Source organism: Crocodylus porosus, unplaced genomic scaffold, assembly GCF_001723895.1.
Source record: "Crocodylus porosus isolate Cpor-Errol unplaced genomic scaffold, CroPor_comp1, whole genome shotgun sequence".
Lineage (NCBI taxonomy): Eukaryota > Metazoa > Chordata > Crocodylia > Crocodylidae > Crocodylus > Crocodylus porosus.
Window position 1 is genome coordinate 1,473,275 of NW_017728897.1, and position 26,262 is coordinate 1,499,536.

General features: G+C 42.7%; 1 protein-coding gene and 1 long non-coding RNA gene across 2 annotated transcripts in view; one reads left to right on the forward strand and one right to left on the reverse strand.

The window, feature by feature from the left end:
* LOC109324558 overlaps positions 1 to 26,262 on the reverse strand; it is a 94,163-nt gene that overhangs the window by 62,281 nt on the left and 5,620 nt on the right. Inside the window, exon 2 of the long non-coding RNA XR_002104957.1 lies at positions 9,180 to 9,259. This is a non-coding gene — a long non-coding RNA (uncharacterized LOC109324558). The remainder of the gene's footprint in view (positions 1 to 9,179; positions 9,260 to 26,262) is intronic.
* On the forward strand, positions 10,126 to 21,680 carry STC1 (stanniocalcin 1). Its single transcript, XM_019556573.1, has 4 exons — positions 10,126 to 10,424; positions 12,754 to 12,896; positions 14,011 to 14,222; positions 18,112 to 21,680. The coding sequence occupies exons 1-4, from the start codon at positions 10,307 to 10,309 to the stop codon at positions 18,380 to 18,382; spliced, it is 744 nt and encodes a 247-aa protein (XP_019412118.1). The 5' UTR covers positions 10,126 to 10,306; the 3' UTR covers positions 18,383 to 21,680.

The window sequence follows — 26,262 nt, forward strand, 5'->3', positions numbered from 1 at the left end:
GCCATCAATGTTTACAAATGGGTCCTGGGACAAAAAAGGTTGAGAACTGCTGTCCTAAAGCACTCCAACAATACAACCAAGCATAGTAATACTGGTACCGATGAGGAATAGATGCAAAAGAATAATGAAGGAAGAGTTTACACTCAAAGTTTCACTACTATAATTATCAGTAAATCCTCCCAGTGTCAATGCAAATCAGTTTTGCTATCATGTTTGTCTCATAAAAGATTTCCAAAATGTCACATGACGCTGGCTTTCCATTGGACTATCCTAACAGCTATTAAAAATTAAAACCTCCAAAACAAAATTAGTTCACAAACACTGTGTTAAATTAGACTGCCATTAAAAACAAAAAAGTCCTGATTTATTATTGCAGAATCAAAAAGGCAGCAGATTTGCTGTGGTAAGTACTGTTGGGGTCTGATTCCAGACTACATTGCATCATGTTTATACAGATGTTAGGTGTCTTCTGAATGATCATCAGCTATGGCATTTTACCGAACTAGTTACACAATTTGTGTTTTGATTAGGGTTGGCTCTAAAACTTTCTACCTAGACTGGTTTACAGTGCAAATTTAATGTTGAGGGAAACAACTACTGACTATTATTGAAGTCAACATGGGCAATCATGGGGGACTGGTGCCTCCTGGCTCTGGGAAGGCACCAGCTGCTGATCGTCCCAGCTGGTGGAAGTGCAAACTGGAAGCGCTGCCGGTGCTTGTGGTCAACCAAAGGTGGGGAAGGAGTCTCCCAGTGGCTGATCGCTGCCGCCAGTGGAAGTGCCAGCAGCAAACCAGATGTGCCACCAGCACTTCTTGGGGGGATACTGGCCGCTGCTCCCCACTCCCTGGCCAGCGAGGGCCAATGCCCCCCCATACCCTCCTACACTTTGCCTGTGTAGGCAATCCTTTGCAGTCGAGGATGATAATCTTCCATGATTGTCTCATCTGTGGGTCCAAAGGTAGCTGATGAAGCCTATCTGGGATCTACAGACTCTGTTACATCTTGAGCATGTTTCTATATGAGGGTTCCTGATTTGGTCCGCAACATGCTGTTTTTGCTACCCCTGCTTTTCCATCTCCTGTTGTCTTAAGGTTTCAAAGTACTGAGAACCTTGCAGCAGACGTCCTCCATTTGGAGCAGTCCTGGACGATAGTCTCCTATAAGTTGATGTCAATGTTGCATTTTTTCAAGTTGGCCTTGAGGGCATTCTTGAAATGCTTTCTCTGCCCTCCTCCTGAGCATACAACTTGACTGAGCTGAGAGAATAAAATTTGCTTCAGGAATCTGGAGTCAGAGATCCCGATGACATGGCTGGCCTAGCGAAGTTGATGTAGGATGATCATTGCCTCAATGTTCATGGTGTTTGTTTGTGAGAGGATGCTGACATTGGTGTGCCTGTTTTCCTGCTGGATTCAAAGGATCTTCCACAGGCAGAGTTGATAGTAGTTTTCCGGTGGCTTGAGATTGTCTTCTATACATTGTCTGCATTTCAGCTCCAAACAGTAAGGTTGGGATCATGATGGCTTGATAAACCACGAGCTTGGTTTCAGATCTGATGTTGTGATCCTCAAATGCCCATTTCCTCAGGTGTCCATAGCCTGCACTTGCACAATTGGGGTGATGTTGGATCCCTTCATCAATGTCAACCTTGTGCAAGAGATGGCTTCTGAGCTATGGGAAATACTCAACTTTCTCCAGAGTCTCACTGTGAATATGAATTACTGGAGCTGGGGACTGCTCATTAAGAGCTTGTTGATGGAGGACCTTAGCCTTCTGAATGTTAAGCCTCGGTCCCATTTTCTTGTATGCCTCGCTAAAGATGTTACTGATTGTCTGAAGGTCTGCTTCTGAGTGAAGACACACTACAGTATCATCAGTGTACTGGAGCTTGATGACTGAGGTCAGGGTTGTCTTGGTTTTTGCTCAGAGTTGGCTGAGATTAAATAGCATACCATCCATTTGGTAGTTTAGCTCCACTCCGACTGGAAGCTTGTTGGTGGTCACATGTAGCATCGTAGTAAGGAATATTGAGAAGAGTCCTCATCACTGCTCCTTGAATGAGGAAAAAGTCCTTGCATTGCAGAAGGTGTTGTCTAAACAAAGGGCTCTATAACAGAGTTTCATCCTCAGGAGCATTTGGAAATGCCTGGGGCACCCCAGAATCTCTTTATATTTGAATTGTTTTCTTCCTGGAAACAGACAACCCTTCACTCACCTGCCACATTTTGGTATTTCTTTGGTTCTTGAAGAGCAGGCTGCCCCAGAGCTTCCCAGATATGGTCTATGCTCACAAATACCTGGAGGTGATGAGCTTCTGCCTTAAGGGCATGACTCTGACCTTCTCTTATTGTGCCCCGTGCCTCGCAGGTGTCATTTGCGTCTTCTCCACACACTGTTGGGGTCTCAGCCAACGCAGCTTCCACCCCGTTTTATATAGCTAAGCCATCCAGCTCAGACCCACTATGTTGGGCCCGACTTTGAGAAATTAACTTCAATAGATATGACTCTCATCTCCAGGCTATCTGGCCCCTAAAGTTGCGCTCCTTTAGCGCCAGGCTCTCTGGCCCCTGAAGCTGCACCCCTGCGGGCACTAATGAAGCCTCCACTTCCCCTACAACCTCAGCTGCAAACCACCCAATTAAACTTCAGCATAAACACTAAGCCCCTGAGCTACAGCAAAGCAAAAAAGAATAGAGACAATTAGCCTGCTTACCCCTGGCTCCACATCCCTGGATCACTCAGCTGGGTATTCTCACTGCCAGGGCTGCTTCACAGTTTCTTGGAGTCCTCAGGAGTCCACTTTCAGCCACAGCCTGGGTTGACCACCCTCTCCCCTGGCTGGCTCAGCTAAAAGGCTTATATAGCCCTGGCCTGAACTCCCACACAGTCATGTGACTGCCCCAGTCAGCTGACCAGTCTGCAGGGTTGCCCTTTAGTTTATCCCCTTCTCTGCTGGCAGGCTGTGCTTGGAAGACTCCTGTCTTAAAGGGGATATTCTGCTTCTTAGTAACAGGACTAGGGTTCCCTGTTACAGGTTCTTCCCTTAAAATATCTCATGTTCCTGTTCTCTACCTACAGTTCCCATGAGGCACTGCAGCATCATTTGGAGTGAAAACACTTTGGGTTTTGGCTGAAATATTTCAGGTTTCAACAGTAATGACCAGTGCATTTCTGGGGGCAGAAGATGATTTTTATGCTAGTTTCATTGTCAAAAATTAAATAAAGCTGATCAGAAATCAAACATTTTAATGGAAGAAACATTTTAATGGAAAATGTCCATGTTCTTTTGTCCTCCTCTAAAGATGTGATGCAGTGGGTTTTTCCACTCCGCTGTAAGAGATTCCATTTTAGGATCAAGGGACTGATCCAGTGGTCACTGAAGTGACAGTGGACCCAATTCTGCTCCATAAACTCTATCGTTCTGTATTACTGTAGAGGTATATATGAGCTGCTACAAAGCCGTCATCATCTGGGAAAAATCCACTACTGCAAGTGCATATGATATGCAGCTTCACTCTGCCTACTCTTGCATTAAGCATTCTTGTTTTGTGGGTGACTTTCGCTACTAATGGATAAGTGGTGAACGTACAGTTGTGTTCATTTTCACACCAGTAAGATAACCAATTGACTCACTTCAGTAGCCTTGGGAACTGTAACTTTTGACAGTAGAAGTCCAAAAGACATTCTCACAAAATGAATTCCAGTACCTATTGACTAGAACAGCTTCAAGTGACTTTTTCAAGCCTGGAGCAGCAAGTCTGTCATATGACTTCCCATTTAAAGAGCTGCTGTAAAACTTAAAACATAGATAGCTTTGGACTAAATCCCGCTTGCCTTGTTCACTCAAGGTGCTGAAGAACTGCAGTCTGTTGTGCAGTGAACATCCTTATCTCTCTACAAATGCCCAGCTCCTTGCAGGTTCCTTCCATCGGGAATAAAGCAAATTTATGATTCATGGGCCTTTGTCCATAGAACTTGCAAAGAAATGCTTGGCAGCTTGAGCAAATAGCTCAGTTTATTTTAACCTTTAAGAATGACACCAATTTCACAGCTGTTAATGCTATGTGGCTCCTACGCTTTCCAATGCAAATTACACACCAAGGACTAACGCATTTAGATGAAGGGGGGAAGGAAAAATCTCCATATTAATGTGCTAATATCTTTGTTCTGAAGTGTTTAATTTTATGCTTTTAATCAGATATTCTCCTTGTGATTAAGGCAGTTTTCTAACACAAAAATTATTTGTTAATATCGTCAGCCGCTGAGACCTGGAGAAAAGGAGAGTCAGCTGCAAGTAAGTGCAATTTGCTGACCCAAGAGGAGGGAGTTAGCTGCCGCAAACTGGACCTCCTACTGCTTTAGTAAAGTTAGCAGGTGATTAAGGGCCAGATCCAAAGCCCATTGAAATGAGTGGGAATCTGTGATGAAAGCCCATTAAATCAGCTAAGGGGCTGACTACATCTTTAAAGAGCCTTCTCATCGTAGAAACTGTTTAGTGCTAGCAAGAAATGTGTAAAAGATTTCAAGGCTTGGGTTCCTTTCCCTCCATTTCAATATTTCAAAACTTAATGAGATTGTGGTTTGAAACATTACCATCCTGTTCTTGGTGTCACATTTTTCTCCTATAAATGCTGGTATAACTGCACAGTAGTCCAAGCTATTCCAAATCTAAAGCCCTTCTAACTGAGCAAAAGTTGGTGCTTGATCTTAATTCATTGCTTAAAAAGCACAATTAATTTTATTCATTTCCTGTACTGTGGGAAGGGTTGCTAAAGGACTTGCTGACAGGTTATAGTTTCTTTATCTATGCCAGACCTTTCCACCCTCACTCCTCATTAACCTTAGTGGTTCTTCATATGAGCAAGGCACTGCCTAATATGAGTAAGGGTATCAAAACCCGGTTGATTGTTACCAGCTCAAATCTAGCTGAAGCTTTGATCTTGGCATAGCAAAGCACTCCAGCGCATGAGGGTTCCCAGTGACTGCATCAGCCCAGAACTGCAAGGACTGAGGGCTGAAACTATAAGCATTTGATAGCTGTCAGGCAGTATTCAGTCCATGATACACACTTGGTCTTCTTCAAAATCCTGGGGAAGTTGGTAGTCAGGAATTAGAGCACAAGGTCACACATAATACTAGATTACTTGTTTAATTACTGTTTAATTATGCATGGAATTAGTAAGAAACCAGTTGAGCCCCACAGAAATATCTTTTAAAAATGTCCAAAACAGTGTGGAAATAAACTAACACACGAAGCAGGCTTCCCTGCAGATGGTTTCACTTTTACTAATTAAATCCACACAAAAAGAGTACGCCCTGAATAATACCTTTGATAGGTCTAACACCACTGCAGCTTGGCCAAATACCTAACGTGTATGACATAACTGCTCTGCAGGTAAAGTTGCATGGTGCTTGGCACTTAAAGCAGGATATTTAAACACACTTTTCTTGTATTCCCTTTGTACGTTTCTGTGTGTGCACATACACACGCACGCTTTATTGGATCAGGCTCCAGTTGAGGTGAGTCATACCCACATTCATGCCCCAGGCCAAATTCTGATGTTAGCTTCCCCGATTAAACTATCATAATTCACGTCCACATTGAACTAAATAAATTAAAGGACCCAGTCAACCCATCTCTTTGCTAGAATCAACTGGAAGCATGTAACTCCATTGATTTCAGTGGCGTTGACCCTGGTGTTCACCCCTTTGAGTGGGGAACTAGGTCTAAAAAGCACATAGTAACACACGCCAAATAATGAGGCACAGATAGCTATACTGATTCTGAAATGGTAAGCTGAGGAGTCAGTTCAGTAACCAATTTCTTGGGGTCCGATTCTGTGGAGTGCTGAGTTCCTCCCACAAGCCTCAGATTGCCTTTAGATGTCAGGGAAGTGTAAGTGCTGTGCACCTTGCAGGAACTAGACCCTAATCTGCTTCAATGTAAGTCTATCCCTTGTATGCAAAGCTGTTCAATTGTGCCTGTTTTAAAACCATCCCTTTTGCATTCCCAGCTTGTTAAATGAGCTGCAATGGCTCTTTCAAAATGTGTCACACAGCAGAGTTAAAGGAAAGGGTGGGGTGTCTGGGGGTGGATGAAAGTGTCACGGTTCCTGAAGGTCTTTTAAAGAGGCTTCATTTGTCTGAAACAAGACGACGTGCAAGGAACAAATCAGCGGAGCGTGGCTAACTCTTGAGGCGATGCAGTTGCTCACGTCCCTCCACTGTGGAGCTCATGGAGGGATCTTGTGTTGGGGGTGGGGAGCAGGGAAAGGTGGGCAGGGATCTTATTACACAATGGAAGGGAAAAGAGCCTCTGCTCTTTGCTAGTCAAGGAGAGCAGCTTCCAGTCATCCAGCTGGAAAGCAGCTGAGCGAAAAGGGGGTTGCTTGTGGTTTGTTTAATGTGGCTCCCTGCCCCTGACTCTCCCTTGACCATAGACAAAATCTTAGCGTTTCAGAAAGAAAATAAAGGACAGTAGTAGCAAGTCTTAGTCTGGTTAACAGGGATCGTTAATGAAAATGGTATGCAGGGCTGATATTTGCAAAGTGAATAGGGATATATTGTTTCCATTTATATACCGGCTGACAGGGTATGGGAGGAGGATGTAAACTTTCGTGCTTCCTAGCATAATCCAGACCCCTCTAATCAAGGGGCCAGGGAGGCTCTTTCTGTGTGTGGGTTATGTAATACTTGCCTGCAGGGGCAGTGCCAGCCTCTTCCCGGCAGCAGGGCCGAGGTGGGCTAGACAGAAAATTGAAGGGCTGTGCTATACACTTTCTAGCCAAACTTACATATTCGGCCGGGCTGGGAGTGCCATGCCTCTGGAGGCAGGAACGGGGTGGGCTCAGCTGCGTGGGGTGGGCAGTGGTGGCCTGGTGGGGGGAGGCAGGGTGCTACAAAGGGGCAGTGGCTACAGGGAGCACTAAGGCAAATTTGGGGGAGGCTATAGACCCACCCAGGCTCCCTCCGAGTGCCACCCCTGCTTGCCTGCAGCAGAACTCTTGCACTTCCCTGTTCAGCATTTTGTTACTGAACTACATGGATACTGGGGTGTGGAAAAACCTTTACACTTAAAGGCACCTGCTAACAGAAGAAGTGTGGGGAATTGGGAAGAGTATTCCATAATGTCTATTTCGGGAGTTCTTTCAGCTTCCCTAAATCCTCCTGTCCTTGCTTTCTCAGACAGACTACGTAAGTCTGAGAGGAGTCTAGCATTTTCTGTAGTCTTTTGTTCTATTTTAATATTTTAGCGCAAACTATAAGCCACAAAAGAAAAAAAATATGTGGGCGTCTGCTAGCATTTGCTATCCTAGCATACTGCTAGTGCATACATTATTTGAGATGTACTCTTCGGGACTAGGGACCAGCATGGTGCAGAACTTCTTACCCAAGACTGCAAGATTAACCCTTGAAAGTTGAAGCCAATTCATTATATAGCCTCAGGCAAATCACATAATCTCTCTTCTTGCATTTCCCAAAGTTGAAAATGAGTTAAGAGATTCATTTTGAAGCTTAGAGCATTTTAAAAACATTGAACTGAGATCTTAACTTGGTGTATCATATCAATTAAATGCCAGTGATGATGAGCAAGACTAACCTGTTACCAGATCTCTTCCAATCATAACATCCAACCTCTTTCTAACAATTGTCTTCTGTAATATTTTCTCCAATATTTGGTTATTTTAGAATATGACTTGTGCTGTTACTAATCAGTATTGATTAGTAACAGCACTGTACTTGTGAGCTGCTGCAAAACCCATTTGAAGTCCATGGATTAGACTCCTAGTAACTGAATGAATAACTAATAAAGGAATTGAAGGAATTTAACACCCCTCTCTGTGCAGTATATAATTTTCTTGTCTACATTGATTAAGCTAACCTGGGTGAGGGGAGAGGGGGCAGGATATGCCAGTTCTTGGTTTTTGCAAACTACTTGCAGTACTTCCCCCCCGCCCCAATGTTTTGTGCAAAAATTTAGTGTTTGGGGAGAAAATTCAGATTTGGTCTCTGAATATTTTTGGGGGAAATTCAAAGCTTCCACTCCTATAAAACAGGAACTAAATAGAGTGGTGATTCAGCTCTCACTGAAGCCCATGCCAAAACTTCCTTTGATTTAATCAGAATCAAGCCCCCCGGGATCATTTTCACTTGAAAAACTGGACTGGTACTATTAAGTGGAGAAACCACAGTGTTTTTGCAGGGTTTTTTAAAAATGAAATTGGCTCAATTTCACAAAACTGGAATGAAACATGAAACCTTTTTCTGTTTCAACATTTTAAAATGTTTTTGGAACATCTGGCACAGCTGTTTGTCCTAACCCCTTCCCTCACCCCCCAAGGCAGGAGTACAGTCCTGGGTCTGATCCTATCCCAATGGGAGCCAATATAAATAACAACAAGCTTGGGCTACAAGGGCCCTGGCATTTCAGCTGCCCCTGTATAGAGAGTCCTGTGCCCAGAGAAGCTCCATTTTTAAGCTTTAAGCTTCTTTCACTCAACAAGCCCATCTCCTTCACTAAACTGTCTTCCTTCCTCTCGTATTTAGGACAAGGAACAAGGATAAGATGGTAAAAAGTGAGTTGGGAGATTTGCATTCTAGCCTCTCTTGCCAGAAACACACTCTGTCATCAGAGACCCATCACTTGTCAAATGGTCTTTAAAAAAATAATGCCTGGTACAAAACCTGCTTGTTTCATTTAAGAGAGACTTGCTTCAGTTTTTACTTTAATAGATTCCTTGATGATTGCAGGCTAAGCCAGAATAAGAAGCCATTTTTAGATGCACGCTCTTTTAAAGCAGAGTTGTGCATTGCGTTAACTAAGTCAGCTTTTAAAACTGGTTTGAAGTTAAATGAGTATGGTTTTCCCAGGTGCAAATCTTATTCATCTCTCTGCCTCAGTTCTGTCTCCTTTATAAAACAGAGATGACAATATTTGCCCCACAGCACACCGTGTGAGTTATTCAGATATTAAAGCAGTGTACCTGTATTGTATCCCCATATCCTTGTCCAGTATACTTCTTCTGAAATGTAAGTATTATTTTACCTATATTCCTTCCCTTTTCAGGCTTCATTCTAGCCTTGTGTGCAAGATCTAGCACTTCTGTTGTTCATGCATAGGCTTCCTTTTAAGACCATAGGCTGACAGAGTTGTACGACTGGATTCTGGTACAAACCTGAATCAGGCTTCTGATGCTCCTTTAATTGCCACAAGAATACGTTTCCCCCTTGCGTCATGGATTTGGCAGGCCTAAAACTGAAAAAAAGAAAGCAAACTTAAACAAGTTGTCCCTAGCTTGTTCCCACTCTTTTCCAAAATCTCTGTTATGAAGCAATACGCATGAATATACAGTTTATTCAAATTAAGTTAGAGATGTTGTTTCTTTTTCAAGTGTTTGTGTGAGAGACTGTAAGCATGGCTCCTGCATGCACCCTGGTTATGCATGGGTGTGTATGAGGACTACACCTGACTGCTCTTTTGGTGTCAGGGCTCCATTACACTGCCTGTGCAGTTCATGTGCATAACATGTCTGCGGAGTGAGTGGACTGTACAAGATAGAAGCATATGCTTTGGACACACGTATGACTGGACTACATGTGCACACTTGTGCATGATGCATGAGTGTTTGGGGGTGGTATTTGCATGCAGTGGTGGCTGATGGACACCATTTAGTCCATGTCTGTGTGCAGTATGTACACCAAACTCAGATTTGATGTAAAACATGAATATGCTTTTGTCTTTATCTTTTATCATATTATTTAAGTGGTAAAATTAGCTATTCTTTCCTGCACTTGTGCCTAAATAGAGGAGTAAGTTATTAATAAAAAGGCAGGGGATCTTACAGTTGTGGTGGCAATTTCCTTGAGCTCTATTAATCATAGGAAGCTTCCTCCCCCCCACTTCCCTCCCCCCCCTTATTTCTGTGAAGATTAACTTTTTTTATTGTTGTTTGGCAGGTACTTTTAATTGGCTGGAAAATATTCTTCCTGTGAAGTTCCAGTGCTCTGGTGCTTGAATGAGCACAGGCTCCCATTGGCTGCCTATTCCACCTTCTGATTGGCTCCTTGTCCTGGAGGGGGACAGATAAGGCCGGCTATAAAAGCCCTGGGCTTTTCTCCTGGTCCCCCAGTGAGCAAGAGCTAGGGGTGTGAAGCAGAACAAGGCTGCTTTAGCTACAAAGTCTCTGACAGACTCCTTTCTCTGTGTGCATCCAGATCCGCATCTTTGCTGAAGCCGAGGAGAGAGAGAACAGGAGACACACGCACAAGGGGAAAAAAAAACTTAGCGGAAACTTGTCAAAGAATGCTCCTAAAGTCAGTTCTTCTCCTGCTGCTGGTGATCAGTGCCTCTGCATCCTATGAAGCTGAACAGAATGACTCTGTGAGCCCCAGGAAAACCAGGGTTGCAGCACAGAACTCAGGTAACACTTATTAGAGGGGGCTTTGGGGCTGAGCCCTGATGTGTTAACAGTGCTGCAAATATTCTGTTGATGCTCTTTTTGCTCTGAACTTCATGACTGATAGCAATAAGCTATTGTGGAATCAGAAATCCTGGAGAAATGATTCTTTAGGATATGTAATTATACATAGAGGGAGGCAATCTCATTCCAGAATTGGATTATAAACTGGGATGTACTCCGCAGGGTCTATTTCCCCGTCGCCTTTCCTCCCCCCTCCACCTCCTCCCCCCTCCGAGTTCAATATACTTTTCTCATGCTCATTGAATGCGTCTCTCGCTCTCTTCCCCCCCATCACAGGGAATTAACAAATTGGGTGGGGGTTTAAGTTCACTCTCCGCTGATTTTATTCACTGAACCGTTGCTCCTCTAAATATCTGTGTTCAAAAAGGGAGAGACAGGAATCTTTTTCTAATACCAGTTCAGAGAATGCAGCAATCCTAAAAACGTGTCCATTGTTAACGTGTGGTCTCCACTGCGCATAGAAATTGCCTGGGATAGTAACATATAAATATGATCATGACATTTAGCTAAGTAGCCTATACAACAGATAAAAATAACTAGCAAGTTCTTATTGAATACCTCTACTTCATGTGCTCAGATGATCTAGACATCTACAGTGCTTTATCTTGAACAATGGAAAAATGAAAATCAGCCTTCCTGTATATTGAAAAGATATTAGGAGGTCTCTAATTCAGAGCTCATTAACAGATGTCTTATTTTAGATCTGCAGGGCTCTGCAGCATTATACTAGGGTGTTTGCTCAATTTCCTTTTTGTATTTGGTTGCTATAGAAACATAGTGTCTCACTATTCCACTGTGCCTAAAACAATAAAAGCCTAATGCATATTAAACCTGCTGAAAGCAAAGTTATAATCTGAACCTGTGGAAACATGATTATGAAAATAACTTGCGATGGCAAAGCTTTAAGTGCAAGAGAGGATGACCTTATCAAAAACTGCTTTCCTCAGACACATATCAGAAGTATCAGAGCACAGTAGCTACCCACCTTACAACTGGTGTCTTTAGAAAAAAATAACTAACTTCCTTAGCCACATTCCTAATTTTTAGTAAGGCTTTTTTGCTCTCTACCACTTGGTGTAGTTAGACTCCCACATCTAGTGTCTTACTTTGAGACTCAAGGTTTCTTCCTAAAGGCAGCCTGTAACATGATCTGGCAAAAAGTAATGGATAGGCTCTGAATGAACACAATGGGACAGACGTTCAGCTTACCAGAAAAGGTTACTACCTGTTAAGTTTAGAGCAGTATTGTGTCAGGGAAGCTGGATTATTGTTTAATTGCATACTAGCATGTATTAAAAAGGTTTGTGCCCTGCTATATGCCCAGGAGCTTATACCTGCACTAGTGTAATTAAACTAATGGAGACCACTGTGTATAACGTTGATCAAGAATGGATTCTACCTAATCAAGGTTTCCTTAGATTCTGTTCATTTTCTGGCACTGCTCTGAAGAGTTGAGCACCATATTCGTGTCAGGTTTTTTATAACATTTGATCTGCCCTACAGAGCAAAGCCAAGAATGTGCATAAGCTTAAGACCTTTTCTTAAACTTTTTCCCTTCCTAGCATGATATAAATACTCCCAATAATATTTAAAGCTTATCTTCTTCAGAATAACTTGGCCTTCCATTTTTATAGCTATTATATTTAGTGTTACAGTCTATTGTGGATTCAGTTTTTCTTTCCAGTACTGGATGTGATCTGGAAATTGTCTGCTCATCATGACCTCCTTTCAAACAAGCATTATTTTGAGCCCTCATGTCTTAGTAGCACCCTAGATCTTTATAATTTCTGTATTGATAGTTCTCCTTCCTCTCTCCATCAGCAGCAGTAGCCTTTTCCCCCACTTGATGCTGAGTTCCTTCTACCCAGTTTTCAAATAAAACATAACAATCAAATGTTCATTAAACCGTGCCTCCAGGCAAATTTTTATGCGGAAATGACCCAGTATGAAATGCTTAATATCTCTGTTTTCTACAGGGCTACAGCACACGACTGGCAACCAGGAGCATTTGGGTTCTACCCATACTTTTTGCCAGTGGGTGGTTTCATGAATCCAGTTAATGCCTTATTTTATGTCTGCCTTGGGTATCTATTCTCTCCCACTGGTGTCCTCCCTTTCCTAGTCCTATGAAACAGAAATATCAGTTGACTACCTTTGCAGCAGTCTTGTGAGGCTTGATTAATCCAGTGGTTCAATGCTTTGCCATCTTGGCTGAAAAGTGCCTATGGGAAGGAATGAGTATGTAATAAGTTGTCTGCCTGTCTTCCAGCTGAAGTGGTTCGCTGTTTAAATAGTGCCCTTCAGGTGGGCTGTGGTGCATTCGCATGCCTGGAGAACTCTACTTGTGACACCGATGGAATGTATGACATCTGCAAATCCTTCCTCTATAGTGCTGCTAAATTTGACACTCAGGTACGTTACAGGAATAAGTACTATCCTGTATAGATTCCTAGTTGTTCAGGATGCATTTCTGCCATGATTCCACAACGGCACTTAAGCACGTGCCTCACTACTTTGCTAACATGAGGCCTTAATTTCTTTGGCCTCATCCTGCCATGGGAACCTACTTCCGTGTGGTACTTACTGCTACTTAGATGCTCTTGTGGGAATGAGGATTTGGGTTTTTTGGCCACAAATCCATTCTTCAGGAAGACTTTCTACAGTACACTTTCCAAATACTGTGTGCTATGTGTGAAGACTTGGCAGAGGATGTCTTGTGGGGCGGGGAGCTGAGTTTCCTCTTCAGGAGGAAACGTTCTTCTAACAAAGTACGTTTTCTGACTGTGTGACCTGGCACAGACGTATAATTTGAACTGGAAGATTTCAACCCTGGAAATGCAAAGCCAGATCAGTCTGACTCAGTGGAACTGCAGGGACACTTTCTCTCTCTCTCTCTCTCTCCTCTCCCTTGCTCTTACTCTCTTTTTCTCTCATTGCCTGGAATATCTAAAACAAGACGTAAAGGAATCCTGGTTGTGCCGAGGACCTTTATCCTCTGTGTTTATTCTACAAAACGTATATAATTTGCCATTTTACAGGGAGAGACTTAATGGTTTCTGGTGCTTTAAGTTCTTCCAGTGAAGTGCACTGCCTTTTCAGGATCAGCTCTGGGTGCAGCGAGTGTCTTCAAACTCCACAAAGAATAAGTGGAAACTTGAGGAACTCCGCACCTTGCAGGACTGGCCGACTTGTCTCCAGTTTTGCTGTGTAATACATTGGCATTTTATGTGAAAATAAATCCTATTTTCCAGATAAGGGAAATCTTTGGGAGGGGGGCAGAGGACAAAGTGGTCTGTATAATGCCTAGCAAATGTGGCATATTCATTACTGTAAGTATTTAGTACTGATGAACAAAATGCCTTGAACTTAAAGCCTTCTCTGCTGGCAAGTCCGTATTTAACACAGAACCACTTTCTAATCACAGCAAAGATAACTACTAGTAGTTGGCAACAGCAGACTCTCAGGATACACTTTTTATGGACCTCTGCAGTTTTGCATATTTAAAATGATGCTTCTAAATTTGCAGGGAAAGGCTTTTGTGAAAGAAAGCTTGAAATGCATTGCAAATGGAGTCACATCCAAGGTTTTCCTTGCTATTCGGCGGTGCTCCACCTTCCAAAGAATGATCTCTGAGGTGCAGGAGGAATGTTACAGCAAGCTGGACATGTGCAGCATTGCAAAGCGCAATCCTGAAGCCATCACTGAAGTTGTCCAGCTTCCAAGTCACTTTTCAAACAGGTATGTGGATTTTTCCATACAGGGAATGTACAGAGCACATCAAAATGTAGCAGACTTTAAAATGACAACGTCAACCTGAGTCGTTATTCAAAACCGTTCCTCATACAGCTGAGCTGAAATACTACATCCTAGATTTGATGTTGTTTAAGGTTGTGCTACGATAGCTGACATCAGAATTCTTACTTCCCCTGCTAAACTGATTTACCTCTGGAAGGAATCAGAGAAATTAACTAGTTGCACAGTGATCGGAGTCCCAAATATATTTAAAGAGAACAGCCCTTTTGGTTGACCAAGTTCTAACCAGCACAGATGTTGCTTCAAACTGTGGAAGATAAGAATTTTTTTATGCATGTATGCTTTTGGCTAGGTCAGTGCCCCTGTGCTAAATAATGTGGGATGGAAGCTCTTGCTAACTATTACAGATCCATTCTTCATTTGAATTACAAACTTTGTAGGACAGAAACTCTCTCTTTTTGTTCTGGTTGCGCAGTGCAAAAAGTCCCGTGAAGCCCTGCGCCAGGATGGGCTTTGAGGAGCTACTCTTCTATAAGTAACTGAGAAAACCGTATTATTCATCAATAAAGTAGAACACTACATTCATCTACAGGAGGAGGCATATTCAAATTCTCATATCTGAATACATAAACCACCTTGCCTATGAGACCATGTTCCATAACTGTCTAGAAAATCTGCCTAAGCCTTGCTAAGGAATACAAAATTCCCCCCGTGTAACTCCTGGAATGACTGGCACTTGGAGCTTGGGTAGGGCAGGAGCAAATATAGCTTTATAAACTGTTTTAACTCAGGTGTCTTAGGATTTTGATGCAGCTAGAACAAATGCAGAAGAAGCATCAGTTTGCTACACAGCTGTAGTTGCAGTTATGCAAGGGGCTTCATGGTAGTTTGGGGTTAGACCTCTTCATATCCCTGACTGGCAACAGAGCTGTGCTGATAATCATCTGCAGGGTTGATGTGGGCTTTGATTTAACCTAGTTGTCATCTTTCCTCACAGATAGGTCTGTGGTTCACCTCAACAGACATTACTGTTAAAGCAGCAGTTGCGGTGAATCACAGAGCAGTCTTTGAGGAGAGATGGCAGTTGATTACGTAAAAAGCATTTTTCCAGCTTAGAACAACTTAAAAGTAAGTTTTCAGGTGGCAAACTTTGATGACTTACATTAGTTAGGAAATATTTTTAAGCCTGCCTTCACTGACCCTTTTTCACTCCAGCTGAGTGCTAGTTAACTTAAAATAAAAGCTGTCATGGACCAAAAGCTTCTTCCAGGCTAGAAATGTCTGGGCACAAGCATTGAGTAAACCATGAACATCTGAGATGCATCCAAACTAGCCTTTGCAAAATTGTAATTAGCAAGTGCCAATGAAGAGCTGGTGGTGCGGTGTCACTCTCCCGCTGCTCCTATTAGAAGTATCTGATACATGGGTCTATCTTAGGGTGTAACGAGTTGAGTTAGGGATATGGGCTCTTTACAGTGAATTGTAATGGCAAAGCCATAAAAAGAAACATGTAGTAGTGTACAGTGGTGCCTTATATCTATTTTATTCCCCTTTGTTTTCTAGGATGACTGCATCCACACTAAAATGTATAGTTTCAAGCTCTTAATTTTATAACTTCTTGTTCATACATGTGCTCTCTATTTCCCCACTCCCCACCTGCTGTAGTGAAGATCTGATGGCTCAATTTCCATTGCCTTCTACCATGTACAGTCACTTAGTGACTCTGTTGAGCATTAGGCGACACGTGAAATGCACGTATTTAAGTGACAAGGAGCTACAAAGCAGTGAAGAAATAAGCTGCATCTGATGATGCAAATTTTGAGAGGAAATCCAGTAGAGGGAACTATTCCACACACAGCCTCTGGTGAGTGGTAAAGCCAGAGGATATTGTGACATGTTGAGGAACAAAAGCAGCAGGATTTCCCAGTTAATAGTTTACAATATGTTCTCCTAAGGCATCCTGCTTTCCCAGCCCATGTCCCAACATGGTCCCAAAATAAGAATTTGCCACTTGGCACAGGCGGCAAAGAGGAAGTAGTTATAGGGTCATAGCACCTTCCTGTGTAATCTTGCCACAGTGCAATGAAGAAGGAAAGCCTTTCTGCCTGCAGTCACACTTGACATATCAAAATTAGTTTACTAAGCAAAAGGATTTCAGTGACTGTTTTAAAACGATCTGATTGCATAACTCTCAGAGCAAATAACAATCTTCATTTGAAAACTCACTGGTAGGGGATATGGAGAAGGGAGTGTAGGCAAGGTCTTACGGCAGAAGGCAGCCAGCATGACTGAAGTGAGCTTGCAAAAATCCCTGCAGTAAAGGGACTGGAAGGCAGTTCCCCACTCACAGGTAATAGAGATCTTCAGCAACACTGACTAAAGTGGACTCAGTTTGAATGATAACAGTTTTATAATGGATTAACAACTACAGTAGGTTTTTATCCCGTTTGCCAAGTACGGCAAGCCACAAAATTATTTAATATTAAAGTTATTTGCAAAGAGTTAGATAGAAGAAGTAATTTTAAGTAAAAAGGATGAAAGATGCTTCTAACCCACTGTTAAGGTGTCATCTAAGACTCTGTAACAGATCCACTGATTTCAGCCCCAGCCCCTTGGCTCCCTGGTATAACTGCAGGAGAATTTCAGCATGCCCTAACTGGAAAGGGTTGAGACAGAGCGGGTCACCATGAGAAGAGCAGACCCCTGCTCACGACTCTCCTGAGCTCTTTTTCCATGCCCAGATGGTGAGATGTCATCCTCTTAGAAAGTGGTCCCCATGACTCCAAGAACTATTCCTTCTCCTGCCCTTCCCTTTCTACCTGCCATGCCTCGGTCAGTTTGTTCAAGTTGGCTCTGTTTGCCTGAATGCATGCATGTGTACACCAGCCCCGTGGCGGCGAATTCTTCTGAGCACTGTTCTCTCTTTTCACCTGAGTCCAGCAGAGATGGGGAAACAGATCAGCACAATTTTCTTGTGCTTTCCTAGCATATTTAAGATCCAATGCAACATCAAGATTCTGCAGCAGCAAGTAGAGACAGCAGCCTCAAATAGGGAAACTCAAGATCTCAACTCAAATTTTAATTTTAATGCAATTGTGACTACTGGTTATAGGTCTTAAAAATCATCCCCATTTGAATGCCCACATTGGTCAGGTTTTTAGATACAGGCTGAGTCAGCTTTCTCCCTCTTCGACCCCTTAATAAAGAATGGAGGATGCTGGCAAATCTCTGCAGAAAACTCTTCGAACACATGGATTAAGATTCCTTATAGTCCAAGAGGCAAGGACAGTACTGTCTAGCAGCAAGTGCAAGAAAACCCTACGTAGGCAATGAGGAAGAAGCTACCTCCACAGGAATGTTTTTTTCCTGAAGGCTAGTACACTCTCTCAACTCTGGCTGATAAAAAAAAAAAGCTACTTCTGCTTGTGGTCCACCATACAATAGCTAAAAATAAAAATTGGAGAGTTCATATTTAATCTGAACAGTAACAAGAACTCAAATTGGCACATTTACCAGTCACAGGCTTGAGAGTCACTCTAGGGCTAAATTCTAGTTAACTAGCCTTAGAAACGCATTTGTTATTTGGTGAATCGAAGATACAGCTGCATAAAGGATGCCCGGTCCCTGGGATACAGGAGTTTAGATGACAACGTGCTAATGTAAATCTCGTGCTCTTGCACCGGTCTGAACGGCGAATGCCTTGTCAAGCTGTGATCGTTCTAGTTCTCCTGCTTTAACCACGGCAGCTGATCTCTCACGGTGATCTTGTTCCCTCTAGCTTTGGATCAGTTTGGGGGGTTTTTTTCCATGTGTGATGACCTTCCTGATGGTGGGATGTAATAATGTACAGCAACTGTCTCCTTCCTTAATTCAGGTATTACAACAAGCTAGTGAGAAGCTTGCTGGAATGTGATGAAGAAACAGTTAACACCATCAAAGACAGCTTAATGGAGAAGATAGGACCCAACATGGCCAGCCTCTTCCACCTTCTGCAAACAGATCACTGCGCACAAACGCACCCTAGAGCAGACTTCAGTAGGAGACGTATCACTGAGCCTCAAAAGCTAAAAATTTATTTCAGGAACCTCCGCGGTGAGGGGTCAATTCCAGCCCACGTGAAACGTACCTCTTCCGAAAGTGCGTAATTCTGTAGGGGAGGAGAGGAGGGTGGGTGTGTAGGGGATCTAAGCGCTACCAAAGGAGAAGCCTCTCTCTCTTAACAGAAGAGTTAATGCACCCAACCAAGTGTACTGTACCTGGTTTTAATAGCAATTAGAAACTGGTTTTAGATGAAGTAGTTCATATTTTCTATCCCTCTCAAACCAATTTGCATGGAATTAGGCTTCTGTATTCAGTGTCCCAACTTCCTGCAACTAAATTGTCTCCACCTCTTCTCTTTGTCACAAAAACAATTCTGAAACAAACCTCAGCTTTTAAAATGTAATCTTGCAGCATTCAAACACTGTAGTCCAAACACCATTCCAGTCTGAAAATGTGGAACCGGCTAAAGTCATGTAATCTCATTAATAGTATTAAGCTGGAAGGTAACGACAGATACGCTAAAACTAGCTCTCATCCTAAAGATGTCAGTGGAATTTGTGTTATGAATCTGTGCTGGCCATGGACGAATATGAATGTCATGTTTGGATTCTTGGTCTCTTAGTGGCATACAGTCTTAATCCTCCAACATAACTCCCTTACCCAGTTCATCTACCAAAATCAGTTTTAGCTCACTAAACAGGGGACTCTGTTTACTATTGCCCTGGACCTCAGTGCAAACAAGTGATTAAAAACAAAAAATAAAAATACTACACCAAATAAGATTAGAATAACTTTGCACGGTGTAAATGATTATGTGAGGTGCAAGGCCATGGTGAAAGCAGGTTTTAAAGTCAGATAGTCTTGCATTTTATTAAAAACCTAACATCTTTATGTACTGTATCTATACACAGCTTTAAAAGAACTTAACAACAACAGAAATCTGTCTTAAGGCTAGAGTATTGAAGGTCTTGCTCTAATTGTGGTATAAATAGTTTTTAAAATCTGTCATGTACTGTACCTAAATTCCAGAATGAGTGTGCTTAAAAGAAGCAGCATAAAATAATTTTATTGCATATAAATTTAGTTTTGTAACTTAGCTTTATTTTTTTTCCTGGTAACAGTATCTCTGTCATGTTCAAAATTATACACTCTCCTTTGTGGCCTTTTTATAATGAAAGGGATAGAAGTTGCTCCACAGTCCTTTAGGACTGGACCAGATGAAAAAACGAGCGGTTAACCCTTCAGATCCCACAGGTAAATTGGGTTATGACGGCCCATAGTGTAGCTCCATGGGGTTGCCATGGTACTTAGATTATAATAGCGAAGGCTTGAGTATTGCTAAAAAAGCTATTTTGGGAATTGTCAAATGGCTGACAACTGCTTTAGCTATCAAGGCTGCCACTGAGGCTAAAACGTCTTCAGAAGGTTTATTTCTGGGAAATGGCAGGGGAAACAAGGCTGGGCGTGGCGTGGCATGGCGTGGCGTGGCTCACAGGAGCTGGGCAAGCCAAGCGTAATGCATGGCATTGTGCTTGCTTTAAAGTCACATTGAACAAGTTCCATGCTGCTTAAAACACACCATCTCCAGGGCTGCATTTCTCAACATGCATCTCTTGTAGAAGCGATTGAAAAGGAGGATTGCAACTGAGCCTGAAAAGCTGATTCCTCGCAGTAATAACTGAAGGCCTATACCAAATGAGAAGATTTTCTGAACAGTAGTCTGGCTCAGCTTTTGCAAGCCAAAAACAGCAAAATTTTGGCATGTTGACAGGGCCAGTTCCACACTTACTCTCATTCCAAATCTACCCAGTTAGACTCTACTTCTGTGGGTGGCTGACTTTGTTAGCTCCCTAAATAGCTGAGGGAAAAGATTTTTCTATAAGGCTAAAAGGAGATGCATCTTTTTTTTTGCAAAAATATAAAGCAATATAAACTTATGTTACCACAAAGCCTTTAAACAATAACTTGCTGCTAAAATATTGAAACCAGATGCAGTGGGAGTATGTCCAATATTGCTGTCTTCATTAAACATAGCCCAAAAATGCTGTCATTAAACTGTAAGCAGCAAAAAATGTTGCTGACAGTGGTGTGTGTTTTTTGTTTGTTTTTGTTTTTGTTTTATTTTTCATACTCTGGATGATACAGTCCAGTGCAAACTAGATGCAGTGCTAACTAATTCTTAAAATGCTGTCTGGTATACTGGGCTCCAACTTACAAGCTCTGACAGTGCTGTATCATCAACATTTTGGTCTTTATCCTGCTAAGTCCCAGCTCCAACTTGAGAGCAACTCTACACTCTACAGCATCAAGCAACAAGACACTTGGATTGAAAAAGGGACTTGAGGACAGGAAGTCTACTGGATTTTGTGTAGCAAGTACTTAGAGGCATTTGATAAAAAACTCTTTAGCAAGAACACACAGTTATAGAAAGGCTTGGCTACTCTGGGGATTTGCCTGCCCTTACTAAAAGCAACTGGTATAGTTGCACTGGTGCTGCAGACCCTTTATATACAGTGCATAGTAGCTTTTATTTTTTCACCAGTAGATCTTGCCTTATAGAGTTTGGTAGAAACATTTCCATTAAGATACATGTCTAGAAAATGACTTGTTGACAGACTTCCCCCCACACTCCTACCAGATTCATTTATATGAAAACACAGAGTGGAAGGAGATTCCTCCCCCCTCAACCCATAGCCCACCACTCTTTTCTTTAGGCTACCTAAAACCTGCAAGATTTTAATTCTTAAATGAAAACTTTGAACTATCAAAATCAGCTTTCAGCAAGAATCCACAAAATAATATGCAGTTAAGATGGGGTATGTGGGGGGATTCAATGTTTTCCTTTGGGGTGGGGGGCTTTAGGCAGAAACTAAACAGTTTAAATTTAATGTCACACTTCCTTACCTATGGTAAACTTGCAACAATCACTGGGATACATCCGTAATATCTGAATGGGGGATAAATGATTTTTCAGTATAAACTCTGGCTATGTCACATCTAATCTCTAATGCTTTTTTTATCTTGTGTTCACTGCAAAATATTTTTTTCGGGGAAGGGGGTGCTTATCTAGAAATGTTTGCATGATTCTCATTGTGATTTGTTTGCACTTTAGACATTTTTGTGCCATTTAAAATTTGCATTATGTATTTATAATTTAAAAATACTTAGATATTTTTTGCTGAGTACTGGAATAAACAGTAAGCATATCTGGTATATGTCATTATTTATTGTTAAATTACATTTTTAAAGCTCAGTGTGTTCATATAAAAGGTTATTTGAAACATATCATAATAATAAGAAAGATGCAAGTTATTTTCTTTGCTTATTTTTATACTTAAAGATCCATAACATAATGAGGCCTATGGTGGATTCCTTCTGCAATTAAATAAAATGTTAAATTTGGTCCTTTTATCAAGTGTCTTTTTTGATGAACTTAGATGCTGATCTTTGGAAAGTATGGGAAAACAAATGCAATAAACAGGAGGATTCTTTTGACTGACAGCCAGCTAACTGCCTTTGAAAGCAAAGCTTCCTCAGATCCTGAACTGTGAAACACTGATGGCTTGCCCACATTTAAGGAGTGGCAGGTATAATCTGTCAATAGTTGGCAATTAACAGGTTCAGCATTCAGAGGCCATGGTTCACAGGAATAGTCTGTATTCCTTAGAAACAGATGAGAGCCACTGCCTGTCCATTGGCCTTGGTCAGGCAATATGCACAGAAGTTGGGTGGAAAAGTCCAACCTCACAGACATTATTAGGAATAATACAAGGACATGGATTTGAAAGAACCAGTTACTGTGAGGATGCGAGGTTTATATGTTTCTTTGCTTCTGGTTAGAGAGATAAGTGCCTTTCTGTATGGGAATTCTCCATTATCTGATGTTACCTGTGTCTTCTGACAGGCAGAAGTTAGACAGCCTACACAATCTGCAATTAACTACATGCACTCATCAGTAAGGAATGGGCTGTGAAACCATGAAACCATCAAAATTAAGAGACACTGGTCAGTAACAGATAGGAATTTATTGAGAATACCCAGGAGCCAAAAGTATGCACTATGGCAGGCTCATAAGAATTTAAGGGATTTTTCTTTTATTCCCAGATGTTTTTCAGTATTCCTCAGAAATAACAAAGAACTATCTGTATTCATGGGCAAGGGTGAGCATTTATGCAGGTAAGCTAGGAGTACTTGGGACCTATTGATAGTAAAGACATTTATGAGTATCACCATGAAATACCCATCAACCATCCTTGTTCAAGAGGGATGGTTGGGAATCCCATTTGGTATTTGCCAGCAATCACAGGGAATGTACAGTAGTGCTCAGGACTTGTTGCTTGAAATATACAGCATTTCCTTGCATGCAAGGGAAATATTTGAGAACAGGTGGCATCTTATGCACAGGGAACACTTAGCATTGGTTACTTTTGCAAACGTAAAAAATCTGACCCAATGTAAAGTAATCCAGACTAGTCACTTGACACTGCATGGTGCAGAAAGCAAGGCTGAATACAGCAAAAAGAAAGAACTGGTGTTTAACAGCATGTGCTTAAAGGTGCTCTTCAGAGATGGCAGGCCCATGGGTTTTGGCCTGGGTCCTCCTTGGTGCAGTCGTGCTTGTAAGCCTTTGTCTATTTACTGCTCCAGAGATAAACCAGTATCAGTGTGGTCCAGAATGTTGCACCCAGCATGTTCGAGCTCCACATGAGCTGCTGCCTGCAAAGGCTCTGCTCCTGCAGTGCCCTTCTTCCTCCCTGAAGTTTTCCCAAGTCTCGGAGGCAGCCTTGAATTCCAGGCTGCACACTGCAATAGCGTCTGATGCCTCAGCTCGAGCCTGGGACACAAAACAAGTGGTGCAGCAAAAGTGTGGGAGGCAAGAACAGAAGCAGGGGAAAGGGTGCTGGGATGACCGCTCCTGAGCCACAAGGGAAGCTACCTTGTAAACATCCCTAAGGAAAACTGCTTGGCTGGCAGCTCAGCATTGGTCTCAGGAAGGGCACAGAGATGGAGGCTTCTGACCAGGAGGTGGGCAGGGGACCGTGGCATCATTGGGGCTCCCCTTGTACTGGGGGCCACTAAACTGTCCAGATAGTGGGGTTGAAAGAGGTGGAGAGAGACAGCTGTGGTCTGAACATGACTTTGGAGTTGGGAGTAGTGGCCCTGCTCTTTAAGAGGGGCAGGGTGTGGTTTTTGATCCTGGATCTGCCAGGGCCAGCTCCAACATAAATTGATTTAAGTGATCTGAAACTGTTTACACCTGTAACAGAACAGAAGCTCAGTGCACAGAAACCAGTTTCAAAATGGCTGAAACAGGTTGAACATAAACCTGGTTGAATGTAGTATCAGACTTACCTGATTTGGGTCAAACCAGTTTATGAAACTTCTGTCCCAGACTCTGTCCTGGTTCAAGTTAAATCACAGTCCCCCGGCATACTTTCCAGCCCTGGGCTGGGCTGTCTGCTTCAGAGAGCAGGGCTGGCCCTGCCCCTCTGTTCCCTAGCTGGAGCAGTGAGGGCAGGCTGACAAAGGGGTGGGGGGACAAGCCTGGCTGGAGATGCAGCCCAATCTACAGGGGAGGGACTCTCCCCCCCACACACTCCTTCCCCCATTCAAACTTACTGAGGGCTGCAACTATGGACTACAAATCCCAGAGGCACCTGGAAGCAGGAAGAGGAAGTGATGAGCTACCCTGCAGAGTCCTGCTGATGTGATATTTGGACTGCAATTCCCAGACACCTCAGCGGCAGCAGGAAGAGGAAGTGAGCACACAGCCGGAGAGTTAGTGTGTCCCCCAGCTTCAGACCTGAGCCACACCAGGCACGAGACTGTATTTCCTGAATCAAAGGTAAATATCTGTTTACTTCTGTTTCAATTTAACCCGTTCATGCAGCTTAGGCTAACCTGCAAAGGCTGAATTGATTCAATCGTGGGCTTCTTGACTCTCTGTACTTAGCCCAAGAGGCACTCCAGAGACATAAGTCCTCAGATCTCACTGGGCAAGCACCGTGGGGGGAAGTAATAGTGTTAACCCACAGAGGAGATGGGGTGGGTGCTGTAGTGTCCAGACTTGTCCAGACGGGAAGACTGAAAGAGGCTCAGAGAGATAATCAAAGCAAGCAGTGCCTTGCCAGGTGCCATACAGTGGGCCATTGCTGGCAACACTGAGACCCTGGATTCTGGTTACAAGCCTGTCAGAGGCATCTGGGCTTGTGAGCACATAGCTATTTTATGGCCCCACGGAGCAGGCTGCCAGCTGGGACTTGGTCTCAAGCAGGTGGTTGGGGCAGCCTCTTTTGCTGGAGGGGGCCCAGCAACACAGGTCCAAGCAGTGCCGTAGCAAGGAAGTTTGGCACCTGGGGCAAGCCTGCAGTGGTAGCCCGCCCTCGCCCCACGCACAGATCTGGTGGGCACCCCCCCCCCGGGATGCAGACAATGGTGCACATAATGTACATATCTATAGTTCCAAATGGGAAATGTAGGCAATAAGAAAAGGAGGAAACTCCCCCTATTTATTTCTTGTCAAGTGGGAAAGTACAAGGTGGCGGGCTTCACTACTTGCTTTGCTTGAGTGTGAAGCACACTAGAGGAAGCTTTATAGCAAAATGGCGGTAACTCCATCTTCTTGACTTCCAAAGCAATGTGAGGCAATCCAGACTAAGGTCTCAACCAATGTGAACCAACCCCAAGTAAGGCCAGCCAGTACAAACCAATCCCAGGCAATGCAAAACAATCCAAGTACCAATGCAAACTCATCCAAACCAATTTAAAGACCACAGAGTACAAAGCAGCACAAGCCAAACTGAAGTACAACCCAAACCATCCCAAGCAAGCCCAAAGCAATGTGAACCAATCTGAAACAATTGTAAATAATCCCAAGGAATCTAAACAAGTTCCCACTAATCTACAGGCATGTATTGGAAGTGCGGAGATCTGAGTTTTTATTGGGATCTATAGAGATCCCGCATTAGTTAGTAAGCTAATTCTAAAGGATGTTAGTCTGTGCTAATATTAACTAATGCTAGTGACAAGTCGCATGTTTGGGATTAATTCCCTCTCTAACGTGCACTGCTGAGACCTGCCACTAGAGGTAAATTTTACATGACCTCTGCTTCAAATAAAAATTTGCTGACTGCTGAGTTAATAGGATATCAGTTGTCATAGAAACTAATGAGATACAGGAACTTTTATGCAAAAAAAGTAAGGTTTTCCAAATATTTACATGAAAAGTTTCAGCCAGCTTGGATCAGTTTTTAAAAATATATTAATTTATTTAACTGTCAACTTGTCAAGTTCGCTGCATGATTCAATAAACCATTGTATGGACTAGAAAAAAAGATAATTTTTGAACGCATATGAGACTATTGTCAATAAACTACACTAGGTAAAACAAACAACAACTATGTTTCAATGGCCTTTCAAAAATGCTAGCTTCTCACTGTGGCAAATGACATTTTTCAATATGACCAGTTTTCCTGGTCTGCACAAGAACAGTTAGTGAATGCCACTGTTCATAAGTGGTATTGCCCATGGCACTACCAGCTGGGATGATGAGGCCAGAGAAACCGGACCTCTCTTGCTGTGCTTTCGGATTACTAATTCATAGACTACTGACAATGCCTCTGCTCTTATCTCACTGATGCCTACTGAGCCATCATTGCAACATCAGCAGTTTGGGGAATTCCTTTTCTTCTTCCTTCTGGTGTTCTTTATGTCCAAAAAAGAGGCCCATCTCACGCTAATGAAATTACCCTCATTCACAGTGCTTCCGATATCAGGATATTCTAAGGCTGGAGAACCTCAGTCCATCGCTTACCAAGCCTATAGCATCTGTTTAAGAGATGCTACACCCAACATTGCCAAGTCTCCTTGCCATTTTGTCCTTTTCTCAGAACTTTACCATTTTTGTGTCTATACAGGTTTCCCTCATTTTATGTGGGTTCTGTATGTGCAAATTCGCTCTTATGCGATGACCCTTTTAATACTG

What these genes read in the sequence shown, in the direction of transcription:
- STC1 (XM_019556573.1), top strand. Translation starts at nt 10,307, where the DNA reads ATGCTCCTAAAGTCAGTTCTTCTCCTGCTGCTGGTGATCAGTGCCTCT. An exon ending in CTGCTAAATTTGACACTCAG is followed by an intron (nt 12,897 to 14,010) that starts GTACGTTACAGG and finishes CTAAATTTGCAG; the next exon opens with GGAAAGGCTTTTGTGAAAGA. An exon ending in CCAAGTCACTTTTCAAACAG is followed by an intron (nt 14,223 to 18,111) that starts GTATGTGGATTT and finishes TCCTTAATTCAG; the next exon opens with GTATTACAACAAGCTAGTGA.